This window comes from Benincasa hispida, chromosome 8 (genome assembly GCF_009727055.1).
Source record: "Benincasa hispida cultivar B227 chromosome 8, ASM972705v1, whole genome shotgun sequence".
Lineage (NCBI taxonomy): Eukaryota > Viridiplantae > Streptophyta > Magnoliopsida > Cucurbitales > Cucurbitaceae > Benincasa > Benincasa hispida.
Genome location: NC_052356.1, coordinates 45,356,375 through 45,365,992, shown reverse-complemented (window position 1 = coordinate 45,365,992; position 9,618 = coordinate 45,356,375). Strand labels below are relative to the sequence as shown.

At 28.7% G+C, this 9,618-nt stretch overlaps 1 protein-coding gene across 1 annotated transcript; it reads left to right on the top strand.

The window, feature by feature from the left end:
* The first annotated feature begins 5,908 nt into the window (after positions 1–5,908).
* On the top strand, positions 5,909–7,111 carry LOC120083345. Its single transcript, XM_039039068.1, has 3 exons — positions 5,909–6,312; positions 6,400–6,488; positions 6,585–7,111. The coding sequence occupies exons 1-3, from the start codon at positions 6,003–6,005 to the stop codon at positions 6,696–6,698; spliced, it is 513 nt and encodes a 170-aa protein (XP_038894996.1). The 5' UTR covers positions 5,909–6,002; the 3' UTR covers positions 6,699–7,111.
* The last annotated feature ends 2,507 nt before the right edge of the window (positions 7,112–9,618 follow it).

Here is a 9,618-nt window from a genome sequence, read left to right as displayed (position 1 = left end):
TGTGTTTGGAAATTAAATCTATTTCTTTTCAATTTCTTACCGTGATTAGCACTTAAATAGTTGAATACTTAGTCAAATGTCAAAAATAAAAATAAGTTTTTAATAAATTATTTTTTTCTAGTTTTTAATTTTTGGTTTGATTTTTGAAAACATTGATAAAAAGTAGATAAGAAAACAAAAATTTTAGAGGTAGAAGGATTGGTTATAGGTTTTATTTTTTTTAATTATTTTTTAAAAATAAAAGTTAGATGGTTACCAAACAGTGTCTAAAAAATAGTTTTTAAAAATTTGTTTGTTTTAGATTTTGACCAAGAATTTGTATATCTTTTAAAAAGTGAAAATCATGGTAAAAAAAATGAGAGAAAACAAGCATAAATTTTTTAAATACAAAATTACTAAAAACAAGATGGTTATTAAGCATACCATGAATTGCAAGTTTTTATTCCTATCTAGCTTGGACAAAGTTTCAATTTGATCTTTATATATAAATTTAAACTTAGTTTCAATTGAATCCCTATGGTATAGTTTAAAAATATGTTTCAATCTGACTTCGATAGTGTGGTTGAATTCTAATGCAATCAACCAACATAGAGTTGTTCAAATAGAGAAATGTCGTTAAAAAAATTTAAAAAATGGTTCGATTAAATTATAAGTTTAGTTCTAAAAATTTGGTGTCTTTTTGGTCAGCGTGAACTTTTAGAAGTGTTTAATAAGTCCTAAATTTTCAATTTTTGTATCTAATATGTCTCTGACAAATCTATATTTTCTAAAAAATAATAGATCTATTTTAGATATTGATAAACACAAAGCTTAGACTTAAAAATAGAATTTGTAATTGAAATTGTAATATATACAATAATAATGACAGAGTTGATTTACTAAATCTTATACTTATACTAAACAAGAATAATTGAAACTAAATTCAAATCATATCGACCAGATTTAAAATTTTAAAATTAAAACGACCAAATCAAAATATAGTCAAACGAAAATAAGTCGATAAGGAATCAAAAATTTTTGTAGTTTAAGCCAAAGTCACTCAAGTGAACGTTAGAGATGTTCAATTTCCCTACGGAGATGGGGCTTGTGGGGATTAGGCGGGAAATGGGAGAGGGAGTGGGGGAGAAAAAATTGAGATCTAAACAGGGACGAGGATGGAGAATGCATTCCCCGTCTCTGCCCCGATTAGCTCCTACATATCTTTTTATTGTAGTATCTAACGTTATGTTCTTATTATTATTATTATATAAATATTACTTTTAAATTTCAAATATGATTATTTATAGAGAAAGATAATGAATATGTTTAAATTGAATATTTAAATTTAGATTATATATGTGAATAATTTAATTTACATTTATTTCCTCTACTAACAAAATTAATTAGTTTTTTAAGGCCAAAATTTGAGTAATTTATCTTTAAATTCAAAATTTTATATAAAACTAATAATAATAAATAATTTAGTGATAAAATTAATTATTTAATTAAAATTTGTTCATATTAATGATTTAAATTAATTTATTTTTTACAAAAAAATAATGAAAAAAAATTTCCTACGAGGAATCTCTACCCCGATCCCGTGGGAAATTTCACGGGGATGAGGAATGAAATGGGGAGCAGGGACGGAGATTGGGAATGGCATTTCCGGCTCTGTCCCTGTCCCATGTACATCTCTAATGACCATCCTTATGTTTTGAAAAGATTCATCATTTAAGTGAATTGTAACTTAAACAAGGTTGAGAAAGGAAACTAGAAAACAAAAGAAACAAAAGCAAAAATGGAATTGAGATAGTGCAAATTCTATGTACTTGAAGGATCTAAAAGAAATTAATAATAAAAGAAAATTAGCGATTAGGTTCAATGCATGATATAATTAAGCAAAAGGGGTTGGGGATTTGGGTATCAAAAAATTTGCAATGATAATAAACTTTTAATGAGATCTTAATATAAGAGATTAGTTAGTTGGGTTAGTAATGTAAGAAGATGATATTTAATTATACAAGATTAAGAAAAGATTATGAGGAAGACATAAAATCAGACAAGTGAGTGTGTGTTGGTTGAGTGGACTTTAGGATATGAAATAATTTTAATGAATGTTTGTTTGTTGGTTCCCAATGTTTGCTACAACCTGGCAAGGAACCTTGTTGATGGGTCCCCCTTTTTCCCTTCTTACTGTGACATTATGTTGGTCTTCCATAGTTTTCAAGATATGGACATAAATTTCCATCCATTTTCACTTTATTTCCAACTCATCAACCGTCACCATTTTTAAAAAATTTACCTACATATAAATCTCGTTCCATGACAATTTCGGGTTTTGAGTTAAGATTTTTTAGAATAGTAGTTTGGATTTTGATAAAAATATTAGAATAGCAGTTTTCCCGCATCTAAAACGATTCATAAAAGTGATATGTTCAAATCATCTCAATTTGAAACACTTTAAATTTGATATTTGAACTTAGTTGTGTGAGTGGTAGAATGCTTTGAGATAATGTTTTCTTTATGGTTGAAGTTGGGGAAAAAGCTTTATGTGATTGTAATAATTTTTCACATAATGGATTTGTTTCCATTAGTGGTTTTTTCTTCAGTTTGGAGTTTTTACACTTTTGTGTTTCTAGTTTTATAGTTTTCTTTTAATTTTCGACTTTATCTATGCGATAGCAGTGAACCTTTTTCCAACAAGTAATATCAGATGTGAGAGAACTACACTTCTAATATGTTGCCAAAAATTACGGCCCCCGTTTAGTAACCATTTCATTGTTTATTTTTTTTTTAAAAAAATTAAATATATTTTATCTTCATTTCTTACAATGATTTGCATTTTTATTAAATACAATGGTTGAATTCTTAGCTAAATTCTCAAAACAAAAACAAATTTTAAAAGCTACTTTTTTAGGCTCAATTTGGTAACTATTTTATTTTTGTTTTTAAAAGTTAAGCCTGTATCATTCACATTTCTTCCCACGATTTGCATCTTTCTTTTAAGTACAATGGTTGAATTCTTAGCCAACTTTAAAAAAAAAAAAAAAAAAACTTTTTGAAAGCTGTTTTTTTTTAGTTTCCAAAATTTGACTTGATTTTCTAAACCATTGGTGAAAAGTAGATAACAAAAAAAGAAATTTGGAGGTAAAATTAGTGTCCATAGACTTAATTTTAAAAAACAAAAAACAAAATGGTTACAAACGTGACCTCAGTTTTCAACTTAGTTTTTAAACTATTGGTAAAAAGTAGATAACTAAGAAAGAAATTCGGAGGATGAAAGTAATGTTTATAGGCTTAATTTTCAAAAAGAAAAATAAAAAACCAAATGGTTACCAAACGAAGCCTAAATGATTATCTGATAGATGCTAAAAACTACTTGCTTTAAATTTTTTGGTAACATTTTTAGACAAGAAATAGCAACACAAATAAATTCTTGGTTTACAATAGTATTGATAAGTTTACTATTAAAAGAATATAAAATACATAAATTAAGCCACATTTGATAACTATTTGGTTTTTTGTTTTTGTTTTTTTAAAAACTAATCCCATTTCATTCCTATTTCTTACCATTGTTTACATATTTCTTAAGTACAATGGTTGGAATTTTAGCCAAATTCCAAAAAAACAACTTTTCGAAAGTTACCTTTTTAGTTTTCAAAATTCGACATTAGTTTTTTAAATCATTTGAAAAGTAGATAACAAAGGAATAAATTTAAAAGTAAAAGTAGTGTCTATAGATTTAATTTTACAAAATAAAATGGTTACTAAACGGGATCTTGGATTATCACACAACCATGAAATATTTAACTAAAAGGTGGTGATTCAAATGTATGTAGTCTTTGAAAAATAGATACTCAAATTTCTGATAAACTCCAAGCATAGACTTGAATAATAGCCTATATAATATTATTATTGAAATATAATTTTTTTTTATTGTCCTCACATGACTAAACTAAACAAATATAAATTTATACGTTTTGACTCTTATTTTGGTCTTCTAATCCATATTTAATCTATCAGAAATCATGTCATTAGTTTTTAAGTGGGGTTCTCATAATCTTTTTTTTCCCAAAAAATATTCCATACAAATGAAATGACATGACCTAATATAAATTTTTAGGCCAAGTTGGATTAAATTTACCAATCTCACCAACTTTATTGGCACACCCGTTACACACATCTATGGGTACTTTTGTACTTACTATTGAATTCTATTTCTTTAAAGGATGAAAAAACAAATTTGGACACTCTCAAAACAAACTTTTTTTTTCCTTTCCAAATCGCCCTAACTTAATTGACATATAATTTTGTTCGTTATTCTGTGGTTCGAACCTATCTACTCTAATTATTAAAAAAAAAATATTTTTTAAAATTTAATATTAAAGATTACAAGATCTACCTAATAAATTTTAAGAAAAATTGTAAAAGATTAAAATTGAATTTGAGATTATTGATATTTCTAACCAATGAATTAATGATGAATCAGTGTCGAAATTTGAATCGATAAACTCTAAAAAAAAAAAAGAAAGAAAGATAAACTACACCCAAATTAGAAAATAGGTAAAGTTTCACTTGATCATAATTTTGTTTCTGATTTTCTATTTTTGAAAATTATACCTATGTTCACAAGTTTTTCCGTAAGTCTCTCACACTTTTTTAAATAACACCCATTTGAATTCCAAGTCAAAATTTAAAAATAAAATTAAAATTTTAAAAAATATTTTTTTAGTTTGATTTTTAAAAACAAGTTGAAAAATAGGTAATAAAACTATATGTATATTTGTCATTATTTATTTATTGTTTTCTAGTACGATAGGAATAAAGAGATTCAAACTACATATCGCTAATATATTTATATGTCAATCGAGTTACGCTAATTTTAGTAGATAAGAGTAGTTATTATAAACTTAATTTTAAAAAACAAAATAGATATCGAACGAAGGAGATTTAATCTCTTAATATAGATAACCTTATTCAACTTTAAATGGAAACAAATTAAATAGTTTAAATGTGTTGCCATGAAAATCCCATGCCCTTATATTGGCAGTTACAAAGCATAGAAGTAAGATAATTGATGTCACATTGTGCATTAATGTTTTTCCATGCAAAGGAACTGGTCAACTCTGAAAGGGTAAAAATGTGAAGGTCTAAAGACAATGAGTAACTGCAATGTCTCTTGGTTAACTGGCAAAGAACCGACTCTCCTTTTATCTTTAAACAAATATATATATGGTAAAGTTAAAAGAAGAAAAAATATTTTTGTCGTAAATAATTAGTTTTTTTACTTTGATAAATGTTACGATTTTAACCTTAAAACTTTAAAAACTAATCACAATTTTAATCATCTAATAAAATTTTGTTCTCAATATCCTTAAATATGAAATTATAAGATATTCTGTGATTAATTTGTACATTAGTCAAACTTAATTACATTTAATTGAGATGTGAATGCTTACGATTCACTTTGTTTAATTGAAATCTATGAGTTTAGAAAGATTTTTACATGGTTTTTTGTTAAAATTACTAGACAAATTATTTAATATTAAATTAAAGATCGAAAATACAATACTTATTTTAGTTTATAATCTAAATGGATAAAATTGAAAATTTATAGTCTAATAGAATCAAAATCAAAATCAATTTATTTCCTTAAATTCATAGGCTATGAAATAATAATAATATATATATTTTTTGTTAAACTTATTTTATTAATTACTGATTACTTAAAAAAAGGAAAAAGAACAGACGTTTTTTCCCTTTTTTTCTGAAAGCGTTTTTTTTTTCTTTGAAAACGTTTTCCTCCCTTTTTAAAGTGAAGCCACGCATGTCCCATTCAACGAAATTACCTTATTACCCATGAAACCAAAACGCACCGTTTCGCAGCCAATCGAATAGGCTATAAAAGAGGTCGGTGCTTCGTCATTCACTCTCGAATTCAATCATCTTCTTCTTTAACCTCGCCGCTGTAGCTCCCAATTCTTAGAGAGAGAGAGAGAGAAACATTATCCCCAAAAAAACCGATGGGAAATTGCCAAGCCATAGACACAGCTTCTCTAATCATCCAACACCCAAACGGAAAAGTCGACCGACTTTACTGGCCGGTAAACGCCGGCGAAATCATGAAGACAAATCCCGGCCACTACGTCGCTCTTCTCATCTCCACAAAAATCTGCTCATCGGAAACCACCGCTAGACACCATCGCCGCCGTGATAACGGCACCCAAACAAACAGTACAAATTTCAACTCGGTCCGATTGACCCGAATCAAGCTTCTGAAGCCGACCGATTCCCTTGTTCTGGGCCAAATTTACCGACTCGTCACAACCCAAGGTCAGTTTAGTTTCTTAATTCTTTTTTTTGTTTGATGAATTCATATGATTTTGCAAGTGGGTTTTGAAATTGGTGTTGTGGGGTTAGATGTTTTGCAGGGTTTGAAAGACAAACAAGAAGCGAAAACGAAGAAACAGGGGAATTTGGACATGGGATCTGAAGGGGAGATTGATAAGGTAGTTTTTTTTTCCCTTTATCATTATCATTATCTTATTAAATTAAATTTTATTTCCATGGCATCTGAATGTTTTTTTTAAAAAAAATTGTTGCAGGGGATGAAATATGAGAGAAACGGAGTGAAGAAATGCAGTTCAACAGTGTCAATGGCGGCGAAATCGAGAGGGTGGCAGCCTTCATTGCAAAGCATTTCTGAGGGTGGAAGTTGAGGAATTGATATTTGAGATTAAGAACATAATGATGAACACAAATTTGTTATCTTTTTTTCAGGAGTTTTTAGAGTGAGATTTGTGCATAAGAAAATGAGTAGTTTAATAACAGAAACAGAACAAAGGAAAACAAAAAGAGAGAGAGGAAAATGACATATGAAATGAAATGAAATGATGTAGTTGAAATTTCATTTCGAGGAATTGAAATTGGGTTTGGAAGATTGAAATCATTCCCACTATTTTCTATTTTTGTTTCGTTCTCTCCTAAAAAGGAAAAAAAAAGTAAAAAAAAAAAAAAACAAAAAAAACATGTCAACTATTTTTAGACAACCATTAAAAAAACAGAGTTTTTAATTTTGTATCTCTATTTTATGATTATTGAAAAATTGATGGTTTAGCGGAAGTAAACACAATTTAGTTGTAATTGACCTATACCATCTCCCTTTGACATGCCTCTTCTTATTGGATTCTATCTCTCTCATTCTAGCCATGGTAGGACTAAAATAATTTATTTGGTTTACATCTAAAAAAAATTAGAGATTTTATGGTTGCTAAGCTTATTAACATTTTTTTTAAAGTCTTAACTAAATTTCAAAAAAATAAAAAAAAGGAAAAAAGAGTTTTTTTTTTTTTTTTTTTTTTTTTTTTAAGTATGATAGGAGGTCGGAGATTCAAATCATGGATCTTATAGTCGCTAACACATTTTGGATGTCAGTTGAGCTATGTTCATTTTCAAGTTGTTTGAAAACTTTAGTTATTCAATAAAAAATGATACCAATTTTTTTGAAATAAATTATTTATATTAGTCTAGTGTAGTATGAACTTTTGAGATAAAAAATTTCGTTTTCTACAAAACTTGATTTTTTCTTGAACCACTTTGAGTGGAAAATTGAAATAGATATAGTTAGAGGCATTGGGATAGAGGAAAGAGGAAAAAAAGAGAGAATATAATGAGATTGAGATGGAGTCGCATCATATGATATCCGACATTCAATTTGATGTTCCTGCTTTTTGGCAAAGGAAACCATGGGACCATTCCATTGCCAACGTTGAACATGGACAACCCAACCTCCCTCTTCTCATTTTAAACAACATTCATAATTACACTTTGAAAATCTTAGAATGTCCCATTTCCCCTTTTGCACCCCACACTCCCTCCTCACCCTCTCATCGATCACTCTTTTTTATATGCCCAACAACACCCTCAATTAAATATTATTTAGTGTGACCGTTATCTCAATATCAATATCCTTAAATATATAGGATGACAAACTTTAATTTTGATCTTGAATAAAATAAGACCAAAATACCCATGAAATCCGACAAGTCCAAGTTCCAAAAAGGAGAAGGTGAAGATCTCAAGGCTCTCACTCAATCCTAACTCTCGAAAATGGTAATGAAACCTCAAAACGTGTTTGATCGTACAACCGATCTTAGTGAACCCCACTAAAATAGACCGCTTAATAACGTCAAGGTGGTGTCAAACTATTCAATAGTATAAATAAAGAGATACATGACTTCTTTAGGATATGTAATATCACTCTACTAAGCTTGACACCGATAAGATTTGTGACTAACTCAAGCTTTGGAGTGTGTACGGACGAGCACGACCTTGATATTGAGAATTTTCTCTTGCAGGTACACGTGGAACTTGGGATGCTTACGGCCAGAATTACACATTTGTATATCTCATCTACTACATTCGATGGTTAAAAAAAATCATGAGCGATCACGTTGTTCCAATATCGATCTCCAAGATCGGTGACGTAAGACAAGACTTATATCATGTTTGGTTTTGATTATGATAGGCATTTGAGACAAATGGGAACGGGAAAGTTGAATGGATGTGGGGCATGTAGTGTTTGAGATTGTTTAAGCAAAGGAAATAATAATGTAAAGGTATGGGATTTTGACCAAAAAAAATGGGAATTGATTGCAATGTCACATGAGGCTATTGAGAGTGGAAGGGAGCAAAGGGTTAAAGAGAGAGAGTGCATTGCTCTTTTTGCTTGTCTTTCTGTGCCATGCATGCTCAAAAACATACCCTATCACTGCCAATCACTATGCATTTTCAAATACACAAAGCAAAAACATGTTTGCCTTTTTTGCTTTTGCTTTAGTTTGTAGCTTACAACTTTCAATTCAATATTTATTATTAGGCCTCATAATGTATCAAAGTGTTTGTAAATTTTGACTCACTCTACCTATTTTGTATTCATATTCACGACATTTCATCATCATTCTTATTGAATTTCTCTTTTAATCATATTACACGATTGATTTTTGTTATTTTTATGATGGTTGTCAATAACTAGATCTTTACATATTTTATTGTGATACCCTCTTTGAGCTTGTAGTTAGTGCAAAGCCTCCGAACACATAGAACAATGAATCATTAATGTATTGATCAACAATTGTAATTTACACATAGTTTTTGTGTATGTGATAAAGGATAGTGTGCGTAAGAAGTCCAAAGAGATGATTATTATGGATATGAATGCAATCATAGTCTCTAGCTGAATAGTTAGAAAAAAAAAAAGAATGAAAAAAATAAGCAGGTAAGATTGCGAGAAACAATTTCTCAATGTATATTATAATATTTGAGAAAAGGTCAAAAAGTAAATTTGCTTCCATTTTAATTCAGGTAGTTTTTGAAAATTATTAGATTTTCTAAAGCAATAAAAGGAGAACTTTTGAGAGAATTTTTTTTTCATGGTGATTTAAGTAGGGAAATTATTTTGAATTGAGTAGGTCAAAGAATTTAAAATGATGAATTTGCAAAAGATACTCTTTCATATCATAAAAAGAATTGCCTAAAGTCCATATAGACCAGAGCAAATAATTTGTACCTAGAAATGGTCATGTTAACCCTAATATATCCTATATAATAGCAATATGAATCAATTGATACAAAAAGATT

Coding starts and splice junctions, on each gene's coding strand:
- LOC120083345 (XM_039039068.1), top strand. CDS start 6,003: ATGGGAAATTGCCAAGCCATAGACACAGCTTCTCTAATCATCCAACAC. Junction 6,313..6,399: donor CCGACTCGTCACAACCCAAG/GTCAGTTTAGTT, acceptor TTGTGGGGTTAG/ATGTTTTGCAGGGTTTGAAA. Junction 6,489..6,584: donor CTGAAGGGGAGATTGATAAG/GTAGTTTTTTTT, acceptor AAATTGTTGCAG/GGGATGAAATATGAGAGAAA.